Source organism: Cupressus sempervirens, chromosome 7, assembly GCF_028749045.1.
Source record: "Cupressus sempervirens isolate cs-2001-9-10 chromosome 7, ASM2874904v1, whole genome shotgun sequence".
Lineage (NCBI taxonomy): Eukaryota > Viridiplantae > Streptophyta > Pinopsida > Cupressales > Cupressaceae > Cupressus > Cupressus sempervirens.
Window position 1 is genome coordinate 221,250,065 of NC_143124.1, and position 20,892 is coordinate 221,270,956.

General features: G+C 34.9%; 1 protein-coding gene across 2 annotated transcripts in view; it reads right to left on the reverse strand.

The window, feature by feature from the left end:
• The window catches only part of LOC149546290 (uncharacterized), a 72,853-nt gene extending 52,192 nt beyond the window's left edge, over window positions 1-20,661 (reverse strand). Inside the window, exons 1-2 of one of the 2 annotated variants that reach the window (XM_089791138.1) lie at window positions 20,470-20,661; window positions 20,051-20,386 (exon numbers count right to left, since the gene is read on the reverse strand). In XM_089791138.1, the coding sequence (XP_089647264.1) occupies window positions 20,051-20,218 (168 nt within the window). In that variant the 5' untranslated portion in view covers window positions 20,219-20,386; window positions 20,470-20,661. The remainder of the gene's footprint in view (window positions 1-20,050; window positions 20,387-20,469) is intronic. The other variant, XM_089791139.1, reaches the window with a different exon arrangement.
• Window positions 20,662-20,892: the final 231 nt, after the last annotated feature.

The window sequence follows — 20,892 nt, forward strand, 5'->3', positions numbered from 1 at the left end:
CCATTTACCTGTGTAACAAAAATCACAGTGCATTTATGGGTTGCCAAGAGCATAGGTTAAGGAGCATCTTAGAGAAAAACGTACCAATCCATGGCCTAGTAGGAAAACTACATTGCATTGATTGACCAATATGAAAACTTATGTGAACTCCATATATACGCTTGGCATGATCTAATTAAAAATGTTTGGATATGTGCAACTAGAGCTTTATGAGTGGTTGAAAATAAGGATGCACCGCCTTAGCATGCTTTATCTTATAGACTTTATAAATACCTTTTGATGATGAGAACATATCTCTTGAAAATCAAAATTATCAAGCCTACAGTTGTGATGGCTCATAATGTCAAATTGTTTCATCTCCGTGCATTCTTTTATATCCTTTGAAATCCTTCACCTTGAAATCTCCTTATTGACATAGCTTGAATTTGCATGCTCTTGAATTCTCAGTGTCATCTTGATGTCTAGACCTTAAACTGGCACTTACAGGAGTGGCGAAGCTAGATCAATCCGATTGAAGTTGGATTCTCGAAGGGAATTCAATTTTGTAATGATTTCGTCCTTATCCATTCTTGGTTCCTTGTTCTCCATCCTTAGCTCCTCTGGCCTTAGACCTTGAATTTTGCCATCCCTAGCCCTTGCCATATCTAACCTGCCACATAATACCATCCATTAAACATTGTATTTTGAAAAGATTTCAAATCAATGAAATGGTTGATAGCAACATCTCTTGTGAACCACAGCTTAAACAAACTTCCACAGTCTGAGATGTGTTAATGAATTTCAACTTCCGAGGGTCCTATTGTGATCAAGTGATAGTAATGTTCAAATTCAGATCATTCCATTGCCCCTTTGATTTTTAGTTGGAAATCCTGTGAAAACATCATAACAAATCGATATTCCTTGTTGCTGATAAAAAAACTCTGGATCTAAAAGACTCAGATCTCTTAAGTAACTCGAAGTTTTACAAGCCTGATTCTTGGCTGGATCTAATGTAGATGTCTTCAAATCGGCCAGATTTCAAATTTGCTTCCAAACATCAATGACATATACTCCAATATTCACATAGCAAATGGAATTCGTTGGCTGCTAAAGCAGGTTCAAACTTCTGAAGGTAAATTTGATCCACTTCTGTAATTTCAATCTGCACTGTTTGAATCGGCTTCCAGAAGATCTCTTACACAATTCGAATGACCTGCAAAAGTCTTATCCAAGTTCATGTCGTTGCTGTAAAATGAAATGGACCTACTTGTAATGCTTGGTCTGCTCCTTGTAATCTCCCTATTTGAAAAGGCTGGAAAGGTTAATTAATTTCGAAAATTTAAATACACTATATTTGATTACTTAATATTTTTATCAAATAAATGATAAATATTATAAAATCCTTTAAAACTTTGGAGGTTAATTACGAGAATGTAACCGAAAGCATTGGTTATATAACAGTCTCGAGAAGAGTGCAGCATATGACTTGGAGAATTTATTTTATTGATTTGAGAAGATCTCTCAAATTGTTCTAGGGAATTGATGCCTAGGAAATACTGCTTTCAATGGTCAAAGATCTACCCTAACTGGTCCTGGAAGAATTATCTCAGATTCTTCAGATAAAGAATTAATGGAGTTTGTGAAATGCAGTGCAATGAGGTGAAAACTTTGGATGCAGTCACTGGGTTACTTACAGTAATCTATTTCGAAGATTGCAGAGGTATTTGATTGAATTTGCCGTATAAAGATATTTCAAGGAAATGCTGAAATAAAATATATACATAGTTCCAAAAGAATTTTATATTACATGATGTTGAAAGTGTTTAAAAAACTTTCCTTTCATATTATAGTTTTTCTTATTTTGGAATGCATATATTTGTTGTTGTCTTCTGAGGATCACTGCAGATGTACTAAGCACTGCCATTGTATCTGGTATGTGTTTTCCAAATGGCAGCAACCTCTTATTCAAATTGAGAATAAGCAATGAAGAGGCATGTCCCATTCACATGTCTATTCGTTAATTAGATAATTAATATAATAAATATTTAATCATTGTTTATAATAATATATATATATATATATATATAAATTTCTCTCATATTACAATAAATATATATATATAAATAATAATAAACTTATATATATATATATATATAGGTTTATCTGACAAAAGCTACCAAACACCAACACTCCCTCTTAGCTAGGGAGGATAAACACATACATATTACCTCAAAGTAATGTTATAAGAAATTAGATCTGAGGTAGAGCAATGAAATCTTTTTTTTATCGATGCTGAGATATGTGTGTGTATATATATATTCTTGATCTCAAGGTTGGCTTTGATTCTGAGTTTTCAACCAAATAGTATTGTTTTTGAAACTTCAAGTAAATAATATTGATTGCTATTCTTTGTAGCAGGTGAATGCAGATATATCAGACCGAGGGTAATTACATGAGTTGCTGAATGTGTTTCCAAGCAATCATGACATTCTAAATATATATGAGTATGTACGGTTGTGTCTTGTGTAGAGATGTAACCCTACATGCCCTTTGGGCCCATAGGGTCATCTCTGTACACAAGATGCAACCCGTAATCATCATTGATTATGTTCTATTATTGCTAATTACACCTGGTGATAATGCATTTGAGGAGCCCAATCATGATTGGCGCATGCTATTTCGTTTACACTTAATCTGCAATATGAAACAGTGACAGTATGATGACTCACGATTTGTGAGAACAGAATCATCTCCTTTGATTCATATAGACTGTGATGTTATCACAGTAGGATGGCTGCATTATAATAGAGATTCAACTAGATCGAATCATTTGAATAGTCAACTATGAGATTTCAATAGTCAACTATGAGTTTTCAATATACACAAATATGTGTGTGTGTACACACATGTATGTGAATTTATTTTTGAGCAACAATCTAATATTACATATCCAACAGATGCTACAAATTCAACCAAGATATGACTATCTCACAAAATGATGATCCAGCTTTATCAATCTTAGATTAAAAATGCTCATCAACACATATATCCTAGAAGGATAGTAGATATCTGATCTCCCGCACATTCTGGGACAATTACTGGGTAGAGTCTTATCAGATGTCCATCTTGATCTTACGATAACATAGAATTATGATCTTCGTTTCATTCCAAGACTAGAGTACTCTATCATTATTCATTTCATTGTCAAGAAATTTGGCATGGACCATAAGAACAATGGATCAAGAAACTCAAAAATCAACACAAGTAGTATCATGACTTCCAGCTCATTCCGAGATAATACTAGAAGCCAATCATGATACTTTTGTTATCATACTATCTCGCACATCCGAGGACAACAATTTAATGAAGTCTATGATAACAGGTTAATCTATTGCTAAGATCGTCACCCTCACAATAGAGACCTAACATCTCATAGAGTGAAAGATCTTTATCTTTCATAAAAAACACGTGCACAAAAGTAACTCTTTAAAAAAACAAATATATATATACACAAGACTGAGAGTTTATCTCAAGAGTTACAATTATAGTTTTGTCATACCAAGTTTTCCTCTGAAGTATTCAACATTTAACTTTGCAAAAGGTTTGGTGAATATGTCAGCAGACTGCTCTTCAGTGTTGATGTATTCTAACTTGATGACACGTCTATCTACCATATCTCTGATGTAGTGAACAGGTATCTCTATATGCTTTGACCTGTTATGGAAGACTAGATTCACAGAGAATTTGATACAACTCTGATTATCACAATAAATAACTGTAAGTTTTAGAGGTTTCCCAAACAGCCCAACCAGCAACTTCCTTAACCATACTGCTTCCCGTGCTCCCATGGATGCAACTATGTATAGATGCTTCGGTGGAACTTAGAGAAACAGAGGATTGCTTCTTACTAAACCAGGATATCATCGCAAATTCAAGACTAGAACAACATCCTGTAGTGCTTTTTCGATCAGTAGAACATCCGGCCCAATCAGAATTAGAATATCCATGAAGCTGTAACTCAATTTTTTTGTATTTTAACCCAAGTCCAATAGTGCCTCGTAAGTACCTCAAAATGTGTTTTGCTACCACGAGGTGAATCTTTTTGGGTTCACACATAAACTGACTTAGTGCATTTGTGGCATAACAAATATCAGGACGAGTGTTCACTAAGTACATTAATGATCTAATTATCTGTCTATAATATGTAGGATCAATGTCCTCAGACTCATATACCTCAGTTTTGAGTTTATGGAGATTTGTCTCGATAGGTATGGATAGTGGTTTGTAGTCCATCATGCCAAATCTATTCAATATGTCTATGGTATATTTTCCTTGATTTAGGAAAATGTATTCTCCTTTTTCTCTTACTTCTAATCCCAAGAAGTAGTGTAGAAGCCCTAAGTCTTTCGTTTCAAATTCAGCTATGAGGTATTTCTTACATTTAATAATAAGATGGTCTTCACTTGTAATCAGAAGATCATCAACATAGAGAACTAGTATTAAAATATCTCCCTCTGATTTCTTGAAGTATATGTTAGGATCTGCTTCATTTCTTGAGTACCCTAATTTGGTAAGGTAGCTATCTATTCTCTCATACCATGCCCTAGGAGCTTGTTTAAGACCGTAAAGAGTTTTCTTCAATTTGCATATATGTGACTCTTTCTTGTGGATAATAAACCCTTTTGGTTGCTCCATGTATACTTCTTCGTTGATTACTCCATTTAGAAATGTCATTTTTACATCCATTTGATGTACCTTCCAACCTCTTTATGTAGCTATCGCTAGTATAGTTCTGACATATGTGTACCGAGCAACTGGAGCAAAAGTTTCATCATAATCAATCCCTTCCTTCTGTGAGAGTCCTCTGGCCACAAATCTGGCTTTGTGTTTCTCAATACTTCCATCAAGTGCCTACTTGATTTTGAATAGCCATCTTGACAAGACAGCAGATTTGTCTTTGGGTCTTGGCAACACATCCCAAACATTGTTTTTTATTATAAATTGATATTCCTCAATCATGGCATCTCTCTAGGCTTGAGATTTTAGAGCTTCTTCAACATCAGAAGGTTCAAACTTAGTGAATTCGTTTGTATGACTAACATAGCATGAATGATTCCTTTTCCTCTTGGTTTCTCTAAGCACTTCATCAGGTACCACATTGTTTTCTTCAATCATTTTTCTTACCCATAAAGTCCTTTTCTTGTTGAGTGGATTTGAATTTTCTTCAGGATTTGATGCAATGGGTCCATTATCTTCTATGTCACTCTCCCTCTCAATCATAGAACTTTCATCATTTTCAAGAATGGAATCATCATTAGGTTTTTCTATATCTTTAGAAGTTTTGAATGCAACATCTTTGTCAAACTTGACATCTCTAATGATTTCAATTGTTCTTGATCTTCGCACATATACCCTATAGGCTTTATAAGAATCACTATAGCCAACAAATATGCCTTTCTTCTCTGATGGCTCCAGTTTAGTTCTTTTCTCCTTAAGAATATGAATATGTACTAGACAACCAAAAATTCGAAGATGGCTTAGGTCAAGTTTGTTTCTTGAGAAAACTTCTTCAAGAGTTATGTTTTCTAGAATTGCATGAGGACATCTGTTTTGAATATATATAGCAGTATTAGATGCTTCGGCCCAGAATGATGCATGTAGATTTTGATCGTATATCATTGCTTTAGTTGCTTCAATGATAGTTCTATTTTTTCTTTCTGCTACTCTATTCTATTGAAGGTTATATGATACAATATACTCCCTCTTAATCCCAACAGATATACAAAAATCTTTGAAATTCTCGGACATATATTCTCCTCCATTATCAGCTCTTAAGATTTTTATCTTCTTCCCAATTTTGTTTTCAACTAAAGCTTTGAATTCTTTAAATTCGAGTAGGACTTCATTCAAGTCTTTTAATTTAAGAAAGTATATCCAAGTTTCCCTAGAATAGTCATCTACAAAGATGATGTAGTATGAAAATCCTCCAAATGAAGGTAATGACATGGGTCCACACAGGTCAGTATGAATGAGTTCAAGAATGCTTTTAGATTTATGTCCACTAGAAAGGAATGGAGTTTTAGGATTCTTTCCTAATGCACATCCTTTACATATCCCTTCATGTTCAGATTTGAGGTTGGGTACACCTTTTACAATTTTCTCTACAGAAGGTAATGCTCTAAAGTTTAGATGTCCTAGTCTCCTATACCAAATTTTATTTGTCTTTTGAGTTTCATGATTTAGTGCCAGGATTGTGGAATTACAAAGTTTGTATAAACTTCCTTCTCTAATTCCAATAGAAATAGCATTTTTAAAGTTTGAATTCTTCACCCAGCACAATACTTTATTTTCTTGAAAAGCAATTCAATATCCTTGATTTGCTAGACTTGATATAGGGATAAGGTTTCTTTTGATTTCTGGAACAAATAGGACAACTTTTAGGGTCCATTTGCCTACGGGAATAAGAATATGAGAATAGGAATACATATTTTGCAATTGTTATTCTAGAATAAAAAATAAGAATATGCATTCCTATTCTTGTTTAGTTCAGTCGGAATTTGATGGGGAATTCATGGACACAAAAAAAATTGTTTTCTAAAATAAATAAAACTGGAATAGGAATACGTATTCCAATCCACCTATTTAGGTAGAATTGCAAATGTTCATTTTTGGGCCAAAACTGGAATACGTAGTCCTATTCACAATTCTGATTTGGTGCACCCAAACGGAGAATTTGAAATTTTAAGAATTTACATATGCCTATTCCACTCATATTCCCGCTGCCAAAAGAACCCTTAGGTGTAAGTTAACTCTGGTACTTAGAAGTATTGAACAAGTCCCAATTCCTTTCACAAGATAAGTGGAGTTGTCACCTATTGTCACTTCTCCAATGGAATATTCTTCAAGAGTCCCAAATTTATCTCTGAATTCAGTTATATGTCTAGAAGCTCCAATGTCAACTATCCAGGTGTTTTAATTGGAGTTTATCTCACTAAATACAGCAAGGTAGAATAATGAGTATTTTTCATTCTTGTCTTCTACGTCCTTGACTTCGGCCATGTTGACAAGGTTTTTCTTCCTTTCTAGACAATACATTTGAGTATGTCCAAATTTGTCACATTTATAACATTGAACTTTTGACATGTCTCTTTTCTTATAGGTTTTCTTCCCTCTCTTCCTTTTTAATTTTCCCTTTTTATTGCTTGAATTTATATGCAACGCTTGAATCTCTTCCTCTTTGTTAGAGATGATACATCTTGAGATTAATCGAGCCTCTTCTTGGGTACATTCATTTTTGAGTATATCAAATTTGGATATAGACGGTCGGCTGATGCACTAAATAAATGATTCCCATGATATTGGTAATCCTCTAAGCGCTATTAGAGATAATCCGACATCTTCAACATTGTTTCCAATGGTACAGAGTTGATCCCTTAATTCAGAGATTTTGGAGAAGTAGGAGGTGATTGTATCTCCTTTGTCCATCATGATGTATAGAAGTTGTTGTTTTAATGTAAACAATCTACTTGCATTGTTTATCTCAAATGTGTCTTGAATAGTTTTTGACACATGATAAGCATTTGTAAGTTTTGCTATTGATCAAAGAATATGATCTTTAACTCCATCAATGATAATTTTCTTGGCCTTATTATTCGGTCTTTTCCAATTTATTAATTATGTTTCATCTTTGGGTAATTCCTTGTTTTCTTCTATAAATGACTCCAATTCAAGTTCTTGGTGTATTGTTGTGATTTGAATTTTCCATGAAATGAAGTTGGAGGCACATTCTAGTCTATCCTCAACTCTGATATTGTTCACCTTGATTGACTTAGTAAAGAGGTATTTCAATATTTTGAAGCAAATAAAATCATAGTTGGTTCAAAGGCTTGTTCTCCCTACAAGGCTCTGATACCATGTCAAAGGAAATTAGATCTGAGGTAGAGCAATGAAATCTTCTTTTATTATCAATCCTGAAATATATATATATATGTCTTCTTGATCTCAAGGTTGGCTTTGATTCTGAATTTTCAATCAAATAGTATTGTTCTGAAACTTCAAGTAAATAATACTGATTGCTATTCTTTGTAGCAAGTGAATGCAGATATATCAGACCGAAGATAATAACATGAGTTGTTGAATGTGTTTCCAAGCAATCATGACATTCCAAATATATGAGTATGGACAGTTGTGTCTTGTGTAGTGATGTGACCCTACGTCTCTACACAAGACACAACCTGTAATCATCATTAGTTATGTTTCATTGTTGTTAATTACAAACAGTGATAATGCATTTGAGGAGCCCGATTATGATAGGCACTTGCAATTTCTTTTACACTTAATCTGCAATATGAAACAGTGACAATATGATGACTCACGATTTGTGAGAACAAAATCATCTCTTTTGATTCATATAGATTGTGATGTTATCACAATAGGATCGTTGCATTATAATGGAGATTCAACCAGATCGAATCATTTGTATAGTCAACTATAAGATTTCAATATACACAAATATGTGTGTGTATACACATGTATGTGAATTTTTTTCTGAGAAACAATTTGATATTACATATTCGACAGATGCTACAAATTCAACAAGTAATATCAAATTAGCAAGATTAAAGATATTTGATTAAAAGAAGTCCATCATTTTTATATCACATTTGCTATCAAGAGTATCGGTCTCCTAGAATATCAACATATGATATTCACCAAATACTCAATAAGGTTTGATATCACATCTGATATCATGAGTATTGGTCTCCCAGAATACATGATATTCACCAAGTACTCAAAAATGTTTGATATCACATCTGATATCATAAGTATTGGCCTTCCAAAATATTAATAATATTCACCAAATACTCTTTGAGCAATGGCCTTCCAGAATGTTGAGATGAAAGATATTCACCAACAACTGTGAGTAATGGCCTTCCAAAAGATCAAGTCACGTGATATTCACCAAGTACTCTATGCAATGGCCTTCCAGAATATCAATATGCATAACATTTCCCATGTACTCAAAAAACATTTATAAGGTATGTGCACAGACATTCTCAAAATGATTACCATATAAACATCCACCACGCAAAGTATAATCTATTATGATTTGCATAGACATCGTAAGATATCCATCATAATAGAAAAATAAGTTATTGTAAGATCCTCACCTTTCAATAACTTCTACAAATACAAGTGACATCATTTGGAAGTTGTCACTTCCTCATGATGTACATGGGGGATAGACCCATTAAAATCACAGTCGTGAGGTATATTCATGAATCATGATCCTATTGTCTGCTACAATTTATTGATTACCAAAGAATCCATCTCAACATGGTTTACTCCCTCTGAATCAATATGGTTGAGATTACCGAATGATGACTAAATCATATCCTCTATTTGCTCCCTCTTATTCAAGGTTGTCTGAAATGTCAGCCTCCCTTTGAATCTCAATCTCCCTCTTTTTTCTACAAGAACATTCTCGGAGGAAAAGATCAAGGTATATAGCTCGTATAGAAATAAGAAAGATACTATTGTAATACCCAAGGATAATAGATCTGCATAATAAGATCATTTCAATAATATAGATCTAACTTAAATCTATGTTTTCAGCATATTGTTTTCTTATTAATGCCACATATTATAATCTATAGTGACAAGTTTCACTTATATTCTTTATAAAAAAAAATTTGACTTCATGTATAATCACACTATTGTTAGTACCCAAGGTGGTCACAGTTTTAAAACTTTCAGTCTCAGAGCTTGAACCTCTTTGAACCACTTCGAACTGAAGTTCGAAGTAGTTCAAAGTAGTTCGACAGTTCAAAGCAGTTCAAATGGTCCAATAGCCCAAATGATTCAGTGCAAGAGTTCAAAGGTCATGGTTCAAAGGCACTCCTCAACCAGAGAATAAAATGCCAACATAGTGGATCCTCAGAATTCTTCTCAGTGGTTTAAAATGGTTTAGTTTATTTGAAGTCACAAGTTCAAGTTCGGACTTCAGAGTCTTCACCATCCAAATGTTCAAGCTAGAATTTGAAGATATGAATCAGCTTGGGGAGGCATCCTAGTCAAAGGACAGAATGTCATCATGGTAAATCTTCAAGGTTCCTCAATTCAAAAGTTTGAAGTGGTTCAGTGTTTTGACATGCAGATTTAGAGACAAGATTCGGGCTCAATATCTTCAAGTTTGGTGATCTAGTGCAGAGGTATAGAGAGTTCAAGTGTAGACTTCACTGGAAGCTTTGCCAAATTTAGCAAGTTCATTTTGAGCGCTTCAATTCAAATTTCAATGTTCGAAGAATCAAACATGGGACTCGGCATTCCAGTCATAAATGGATCGAGATAAGTAAGAGGCAAGGCGTCAATGCATACATAATGGTGTTTCCAATCCCTCTCCTTACCAATATACAAGCTCGGGCTTGAATTTGTCCAATTTGAAAACCCAAGAAACACTCTTTATGTGCAGACTCGGGTTCCTCTGGTACAGAGAATCACAAATATGAGGCAGCCAGAAATCTTGAATTCAACTAGTGATCTAGTTCTAGTCTACAAGAATAATTTGAGAAGGGATTTAGAACTCGCAGCATCCGAAATTGAGAGCGACAATAATATAATTCATTCTATATAGCATAGTCTAGAATGAAGGTCGTGGCATTCATATTTAAATACACATTTTAATAGTTTGGCAAAACAATTGAAGATGGCCACAAAGGAGTGTCCGATTACGAGGAGAATCACAAATGAAAGAAATAATCATTTTGATATGATCGGTGACCGAGCTTCTTTCTGATAGGGGTACAATACTTTGAATTGGCATGACAAATCCCCCTCCTATTCTTGAACACTTGGAAGAATTGCCGAAATATTATGGCACCCATCTTTTTTTTTTTTTTTTTTCCTTCATGTGCCAGTGCAATGAGGGAGTGATTCGGTTTTAAATGCCATGAAGCATGATTACACATTTGGGAAATGCAAACATGTGGTTGAAACATTGATACAAATTGTGCTAGACATGCAGATAGCAACTGATATGGTGCAGATGTAAGCAGTTAGCAGTGAGCTATGAAAATGACACACGAGTTATTCCTCGCAGACAGTTGGCAGCCATTGGATATAGTGTCGGATGTGAAGAAGACCTTCAAGTCGAAGAGATGATGGGATTTTGACTTGGCAGGTGCTTCGGGCGGAATTTATATCATTCCCTATTCGAGCTAACTGATATTAATGACAATATGCATCGTTCAAATTCAATACATAGCAGAATTCGGATAAAACTTGGGCATAATCCCAGAGTGAAGAATCAACAGCATATGTGTTGTTAAGGATACATATAAAGTATTTGAGTAGGAATACTAAGATAGGCCAGACAGCAATCGTGAATGCAAAGATCAGTTTCTATGATACGACTATGAAATAGAATGAGAGATCAAACCCCGAATTCTAAGAGGGGATGAAATGCTCTTATCAGAACTGACTTATTTATATTGAAGCTGAGAGTGAATGGAGTTCACTATGTGGTCTTTGTATTCCATCATAGTGTGCAAAACAATGAAAATAAGATTTTGAAACGTGTTATATTCGATATGCCAGGACTGCTCTTCTTTACCACAGATGCACTACTAGTGTTGCTACGGGCAAAAGGAGGGAAAGGAAGGAAAATAACATTTGATTTCAAATAAGCCAAGTTTATGCTCAAGTACTGAAGATAGTTATCATAGCAATTCATATGAGGGAAATCAACGTGGAAATATGTATTGGACCCGTGATAGATAACCCAAAAGGCTGATTAAAAGATACTGACATGGTCTCAAATGTGTTCTGATCATGAAACCCACACTCTCTCTCTCATAACAGAAGCATAAAGTTTTAGTGTATAAGGCATCGCCGAAAACAATTCCCAACAGGTTTCTTGACAAACATCTACAGTATCTATGGCAGAAGCGCAATGTTGCATGCTACTGTACTCTTCTCCTTGATTCAAAGAAGCATGGATTTCTCCATATGATTTTTATTATATACGAACATGCACCAAATGGCTGTGAGATAGGCAGTCCATTAACATATTCCTACCCTTGTGCAGGCCTTCGGTCCCTCATCTTCTGAATTGCTTCAAATGATATATTCGATCCTCCAAACGAAAAATGTATTGAATCATGACCGGCGGTTTTGAACATGACAGAATGGAGACTCTACCTTAAACCATATCAAGTTATTGACTGTGATATCTGCAATCAACAATGTTGATTATCCGGGAAAGATAGAGGCATGTTATAGTGTGGAACCCGCATTGATTTCTCTTAGGCCAAAATTTGAGTATCTTAAACATATATAAGATTAATGGATATTGATACTCAATATCAGTTATGAGAACCTTGCAAACACGACAGTTAGATGCCACCTGTCCGCAGCATGTCATAAGGATACCCGGGCTCATAATGTAATATGTTGTGCATGTAATATGGGGAAATAAAGATAACGTATATCTGCGGGAAGTCATAAAGAATTGCCATGTGGCAAGTGTTATCAGTTACATTTACTTATTTCCTAAGGAATTTATGAGGAAAGAATGGTAAATAAAAGAATCAGTTTTCATAACGGAAGGGGGGGCGAGTGTTATCAGTTACATTTGCTTATTTCCTAAGGAATTTATGAGGAAAGAATGGTAAATAAAAGAATCAGTTTTCATAACGGGAGGGGGGGGAAGGAAACAACTTTCACAATTGACAGAGAAGGAATAAATAAGCAACAACAAGTGAAAAAAAGGGTTCCACTTTTTCTTCCGGTAGCTACAGACTGTGTGCTGTCAGCAGGGGGAGATTTTTTAGTTCCGAGGGAAAGAATACAGACTTTGGAGCTGTAGCAGAACAGAGCTTTATTTGCTAGACTTTGTGTTAGTGATTAAAGAGGATTTTGATTTTGAAATGTAATGTAGGAGAGATGGTTTTCATTTTCTGATGCATGTGTAATAGGATCTGTGTAGTCTTTTACATCTTAAAGAAGGGAGGTTTGAAAGATATCTGCAAATTAGAACTTTGAGTCTATGTAGTTTTCTTTCCACTGATGGTTATGTTGCTGTAACTTCCAGTTTTCTTTAAGTGCATCAGATGTGCTATTTTATAAACGCATTTGATATCAGGATCTTCTGGAAGCTTTGATTCATCTTTTCTCAGGAGAATGGAAATTGTTCTTTTGACCTTTATCCTATACAACAAATTAACTTTGTGTAATCTGTTGCATTCTGTTTCCTTTCTTTTCAATTCTTAGGTTTCGCGTCTACTCTGTGTTTACGGATAGATGCTTGGTATCCTTTCGTGCTTTCCGGTTAAAAGTACCTATGATTAATTCATTGTAAATCTTGCACAGGGAGCTGTACTCGATAAAATTCAGAGGAAGGTTATTAATCTGATAATAACCTATCCAACTGTTGGTGCTAGTTTGTCCTTTCATTTGGGCATTCAAGGTCGGATTTCCACACGTTCTCTTGAAGGACAATCTGTTCACTAACAACTATATATATATATATATATATATATATATATATATATATATATATATATTGATTTATTAATATAAAAGAATCTTAGATATATATTCACCTCAAAATATTTCATAGTCAACATATTCAAATGAGATCATAAGAATGAAGTATGTATACTTACCCTTAATGATGGGTCATTGTCATTTTTATATTATTTCGTCCCTCATAGTCATCGCTGACAATGCATTTTCAAACTAAGGTCTACAACAAGAATTCTCATTTATTATTACCCCTTATTGTCTTTATATTATTTTCTAAGGCGACGGACCCCTCCTTATAAGGTTCAGTCCCTGATACATTTTGATGAGTGGCAACAAGGCTTTAACCTTCCTCCTTGTATAGGGTGAACAATACGCTAACAGGATAACCCATTTACATTACTTGTCATAGGGTAATAATGTTGACACTCCCTTTCCTATTTCATTTGCATTAGTGGTGGGTACACTATTGCCCACGTGAGACATGAACTAGTCAAGGAGAGTCTTGTGACGACATTAATAATGACACTAATAGTTTCAATGGGTCCTCAATATCGTCATTCATTGGTAACAAATGTCAATGGATGTGTCACGATATTTATTTTGTGCCAAGACAAAAAATAATTTAAAAATACCAAATTTTTGTCCTGTCTTATGCATAGGATGCAAATTTGATGATATGCATCTAAATGCTTCTTCACCATTTATCTTTGTAAAGCCACCATTTCACAAGCTTATCCCTCTTCTTTTAGAGATCCTTGATTAAACATTTTCATTCTCTTTGCAGATTGCGGGATATATTGAGATACTCAAAGTTTATGATGCATTCAAGTCACTCCTTGGTTAGTATTGGTTAATATCTTTTAGAGATATATGAAAGGCTTATTCTCGAGATATGGTCCAAATTATAGTTTTCTACGTGCTTGTGATCCACCGAACAACAGTGATAGTGAGTAGTATGAACCTTCATAAGATTCATAGTTTCTTCTTTCAATCATGTGACACTCTGTGGAAAGTAAGAGCTATGTGTTGTGTGTATGTAGAATATGCTTTCTATATCAAAGAACAATGCTTCTATGTAGGGTGGATGTATTCTAGTCTGAAACAATACTCTTACTACATGTCCTCTGTATTAACCACCCTCTATTGCTGGTGCTCTCTGATTCAATTTTCCTCTATATTCTGCAGATTCCAGTGGTTCTCTTTGTCTATCTATGCACTTATTATCACTCAGTATCTGCCGACCAATATTCTATACAAAGTGATTATATTTCCTCCATTTATCACTGACTGAGTTAAAACATGTTTCAGACTCGATGTTGATTGGATCATATTAGCTTCTAATTAGAATCCTCCAAAGATCATCGTGTCAAGATCATTGTCTTCTAATCTTCCTCCTATTCTTTCATTTTTTTATTTTATCTCTATTAATTATCAGATGTCTGAAACAGTGGATTAGTTTGTTCGCTTGTCTAGTTGAATCTGGTCTCATTATCAAATAAAAACATCTGTGAATTTGGCAGATTGTTAAGTCTCCTGTGTGTTCCACTTAGCAAGCATTCATAAGGGATGCACATTATTTAATACTGTCTTCTCACACCTTTCATTCATCGGCCGATGTTATAAACTTCTTCTTACATTTGCAGTCGGCTCTGATACCGTGTTTTTTGAGGATCACCGCAGATGTACTAAGCACTGCCATTGTATCCAGTATGTGGTTTCCAAATGGCAGCGACCTCTTATTTAAATTGAGAATAAGCCATGAAGAGGCATGTCCCATGAATGGGACATGTCTATTCATCAATTAGATAGTTAATATAATAAAATTTAATCAATGATATATATATATATATAACAATAATCTTTTATATATATAAATTATATCTCATATAATTATATATAGGTTTATCTGACAAATGCTACCAAACATCAACATTTGTTCACACTGTAGTCCAAAAATTAAGGGAAAACTAAGCGGCAATATCAAAATTGCTTGAAGGATTAATATTTATATGTTTCATTGAATATTGGCCGCGTATAAACGAAAGACGTCTCTATTACGTTTGGAGTCATGGGAATTATAAATTTTTAGGCTTCTAATGTGCATAGGCAAAGTTTGATTAAATTAATTATTTTATCAGGCCTATACATATTTGCTGAAGATTATATTTGGTATTGAAGTGTCATAAATGATTTTGTGCCACAAGCATTAAACATTTAGGAGCCATCAATACTTGGAACTGATATAGCAAGGAGCTTGTGAATGAAGATGCCAAACTGAGGACTGTCATGGATACATTAATTTGCACAGATTTGATCATAGAGAGAATGAATTGAATCTTATGGAGCTTCATAACCTATCAAGCTGGCAAGCTGGAAGTTCTGCGACTAAGAGGGCGAACAATGTTTGAAGCTTTTCTCTTGCTGAGCTGACAGACAATTCATTTGAGTCCATTAATCATTCGGGACCTGTTTGGGGGAATACAATGTTGGAAAATGTGGACACTTTTTCTACCATATTACTTATCTAGGCAAAGCTTTCCTAATCCGGTCACAACTCGGCATTGAACTGCTTACATTCTATTAAGCACCTCTGTTAGCATCCCTTGTATATGCAATGGAATATAGGTGGTTCGATGGAACAATAAAAATATTACTTTTCATTTCTGGCAAATGCTCAGTTTGCAAACGAGTGCGTTATTTTTGTAACGATAATTTCTTCATCGTTCCTGGTGCAGTAAATCCTGAGTTTCCAAGTTTTTGCTGGAGTTTTGAGCTTTCAACTAACATGTGCCAGTCTACGGAATGTTACAGGTTCTGGGTATTTCCACAACAGTGCTATCAAACAGGTGAATGTTGAAAAGGGAATCTGATATAAGTTCAAGGGAGTAGGATTACAAATGAATTCAGAGATGTGCAATGTTCTGTTGCTGTCCATAAGAATGAGCTACTTCTATTGTAACTGAGCACTGCAGTCAAGTTAGAATTTTATTGTTTGCCGTATCATTCATTTTATTTCAGCCTTAATCCCAATTTGAATGAATCTATCAATTGTCCATTGCTGTTTCGTAAGTGGTTAACTTGTATGATAACCGGCAAAACAACCTCAAGTCCTTACAAGTCTGAAACACATCTCTACATTCAAGAAACCCTCATTGCTATTAAATGTTTGACAAAATTGACAAAATTACAAGAATAGTAGTGAAGATTTGAACAAGATTCTAATATAGGGGGAACTTGCACTCCTAATATTCATCTGTACTTAGGAATAATTATTTTAAGTGTTGAACTGGATTCAACAACCAACTAATATGTCTGTTGATGCTAAGGGTCACATGTCTCCAAATAGGGCCGACTTGGCTTGGGGAGTTAAAAATTTAAATTTAAACCACCTGTTTTCATTGAGCTTGAAGCCTCTAATCAAATTTGTGGCTATGAATGCTTAACTTGCACCCCTGATATTTAATTCGTATGCGTTTGATTTCATTGGCAATCTTATAAAATCAATCTCTTCTAGATATTCAATTGCCCATTTTTAAGGATTTGATACGTAGGAGATCGCTTTATCAGCAAGTCAAATTGTGATATTGCTATTAGAATTCAACTATGTAGTCTTTCGAGTCAAACTAATTAATCCATGTTTCATGAGTAGTGGTTCACAGAACCCATCTTTCATGAAAATGAATCAACACTTAACACTCATAGATCTAGCTGATGCTCGCAGAGATGAAGCATTGGGACTTCCCAAAAGGTCACCCAACCCAGTACTACTCCAGCTTGAGCACAGTTAACTACAAAGTTTCCTCCATAGTTAAACCCACTCATAATTGACCTTTGACAAGTCTTTGGCATACCCACAAGTATTTTATGATTATACCTTTAATTATTGATCATGAATTTTATGTAGTTAATTCATGCAATAACATAGGGAATAGTGAATCATGTATGCTTCAAGCATTAGTCTATATACTTCTCTTCACAACATAGGTTGAGTCTATTACTGATCTCTCTAAAATATTTCTAGGACGGATCAAGCAGCAATAGGTTGATTAGAGATTATATAAGTTATTAAATTTATGTGTGTGTGTCTATTGCATTATATTTTATTATGTACTTACATAGATTCATAATATCGTGTTATATTTTATTATGTACTTAGCCAATTTCTTAAACAGCAAAGACCACTAAGCGAATAGGGGCTTTGTGGTACGGAGAGGCTAAGCAATTGGGTCACATGATGGGTAGGTTCCAAGATGCATAAGAACCCTGAAGGAGCCCTCTTGTAGGCTGTTTCATGTGCCCTAGCACAATAATTCTACCATCTTCCTTAAGGTTGATGATTAGGAGAGAAGTAAAGAATTAGGGCTTTAGTATGTTAACTGCCAAAATTATTATCAACTATTAAATGTTTCTTCATTTAATCTGAGTTAAATGCAAAGTGACATATGTTAATTAATGGGAATTGGCAGCATTCCTTGTAACATCCTGACTAGGATTGTACAAGAAAGTAACACGGTTGGATATAAAGTCAATACAATAAAAAAAAATATTTTATTTTTTTTAAATTTACATTAGACGTACTTAGTACAACCTAGATGCAAAAGCAAGGTAAATTATAACTTTATTAACTCATGATTAAACATTAAATAAGATAGGAAATTTAGGATAATCAAGTATAGTGACTCATGATTGACATTAAATAAGATGGGAAATTTAGGATAAATCAAGTATAGTTCCAATAAGGGACATGACACTCCTTCACAATTTGAATTTCGTCAATGGGCCTATGGTCTACTAGTGAAGTTGAATGGTTCTCAATGAGCCCACCAGGGATCAGGTCTTGTTGAGTGCAAGGCTCCGCCATCATAAGCGATGAGATACCCCACAGTTCTTGGCTCTTAGCAGAAGAGGTTTCTGGCACAAGTGTGCCTGTATTGGATTGCTAAAACATTTATGTGGTGGTCTTCACTGCTTGGTAGCTCGCAGGTCTGAACCCTCCAAAAAAAAAAAAGAACATCACTGCACAAGCTGGCCTGCTTCTTTAGAAGAATATTCCATGAAGACCCATTTTGTGGGAGAAAGTGGAAGCACAATAATGCAAAAACAGGAACATTACTTTTAAATAAGAAAATTTAGCATAAGTATCAAACGATTGATCTATGAACACATTTGACCCATCGGAAGGTTGCAGCAAGCATTTCTTTTCAATTTACTGCATTGTCAACTTTTATGCAAAGTCACATACTTTGTGATTATGTATTAAAATCTTGGAAATACACATAATTGTGGCAATATTGCATTGCATTTTGCAAATCGCTTGACAGTGTGTAGTTAGCTTTTTGATTCACAACACCTTGTGAAAGTTTGTAACTAGAAATGTGCAATGCTTTATAATTGCTCCACATGGCACACATAAGAAAAAAAATAAGACTAGTAAGTTTTGAATCCCCATTCGACAAGAACAGCGGCCCATAATCTTCAGAACATGTTTTGAAGATTGTGGTATATATCAAAAGGGGGTGCAACTGTATGTTGTAAGCTGTAACTATTCAATCTAAAGTACAGTCACCACCCAATAACAATAAGACGGAACTGATGTCTCGGGTATCAGATCCTAAGCAGGGTAAATTAACACTTTGAAGTCGAGCAGCCATGGTCGAGTGGTAAAATGAAGAATGTCATGATCATGACCACGGCTGGAGCTCCACTCGGTATATGCCACCACTATTAACAAGGGGCAAAAAACCAAATGAGACTGAACTTGGTATATGCCCCGGTCATATTTTAGGAGAAATGATATGAATAGCACAAAGATTATCATCCAAAGAGTACCCAAACTTGATAAAACCCTCCCTAGAAGATTGGAGCCTTTACCATTTTACTAATCAAAAACCACTTAACCTGAGTGAGTTCCTGACAGATTTTTGATGGAATAGAAATGAATAACCCTAAGACAAGGATTGTCATCTTAGAAGTATCCTGAGCTTGATGGTGCCCTACCTAGACGGTGTGATTCTTTAACAGTTTACATTTAAACAATCTACCATCTTGAAATGGTAGATCAAATGAATTATATGAAGATAGACGTTGAGAGGATTCTTGTAATCCCTGAAGACACCATCTAGACCCCTCCCGAGAAAAGATTAAATTCAAGAAAAAGGGTTCCGTTCTCTGACAGCTCTCGCTTGACGGTAATACCGTGAGTTATCCGAGAAAAAAAAACACCTTGTATATGCCTAGAAACGTACTGAGACATCTGAAATTTAAAAAAAATACAACCCGCAGATTTCAAGGTTGGATTTTGAAGGTGGGCTATATTTAGCCAAACTCAATGAAAACTGGATTAAGTATGTTTCACTATATTTCAAAAAAGTAATCAGCCCTAAGGTATCAAGAATAAATTTTGAAGGTGGCTTCCCTGTTTCTTGAAATCTCCAAAAATACATTGATGCACGATTCACTGTACGGTCATGATCTACCAGCATTTCTTCCCACAGCTACCGTGCCTTCCATTAACAAGCTAGACCTAAAAAAGACAAGATATAGGTACCTGTAAATCTTCCCGTAGGCTCTCAATTTTTGCTTCTTTATTTCCTATCAAATCATTCGCCAGGCGCAAATCCCTCATCTTCTGAAAGCTTACAAAGCTGACCAGAGCAAACGCCAAAAGCATGAGAATAAGTAAGTATGATGGAGTTCTTGTCTTGTAGACGGCCATTGCTCTGTTCCTGCAATCAATCAATCACTAGTAATTCTTCATCATACTGTTTACACCATCCACTTTGTTGAATGTCATTACAATGTGCACAGAACGCCGATATTCATTCTGGTGGAGGTCATGACGCCGATATTCATTCTGGTGGCGGTAAGACTCGTATTCTTCGCCCTGCATTGAGGAAAAATAATAGTTTAAAGAATGGGTAACCTTTCAAAATGAAAATGAATATAGCAGTCCTCGAAAACTCCCACCTCGCCCACCCATACCAATCAAGCCACCAACTTAGCGAAACGCTACCATGTATTTTAGTGGGTACTAAGCTTGTAATGTTCTGAAATATCATCAAGCGACGACATCTAATAAGTTAAGCTCGCGAGGTGAGCTATGCATATCCTTGATACATACGCCAAAACCTAGTTCATATCTACATTCCTCGACGCCTTGTGGACATAGTTTTATGGGCATATTAAGTTTTATGTTTTTAAAAATAAAAACAATGGAATGTTATTTTCAAATATTTCATTGTTTTGTTTTATTTTTTGGGGTTATTATTTGGATTAAAATTAATTTGTTGGGAATGAGCTTGAAGAAAAATATGGTGATCTATTATTATTAAAGTATTGTATCTATGTAATTAAAAAAATTCTTAAATTTTAGGTAATCTAAAAATTGTT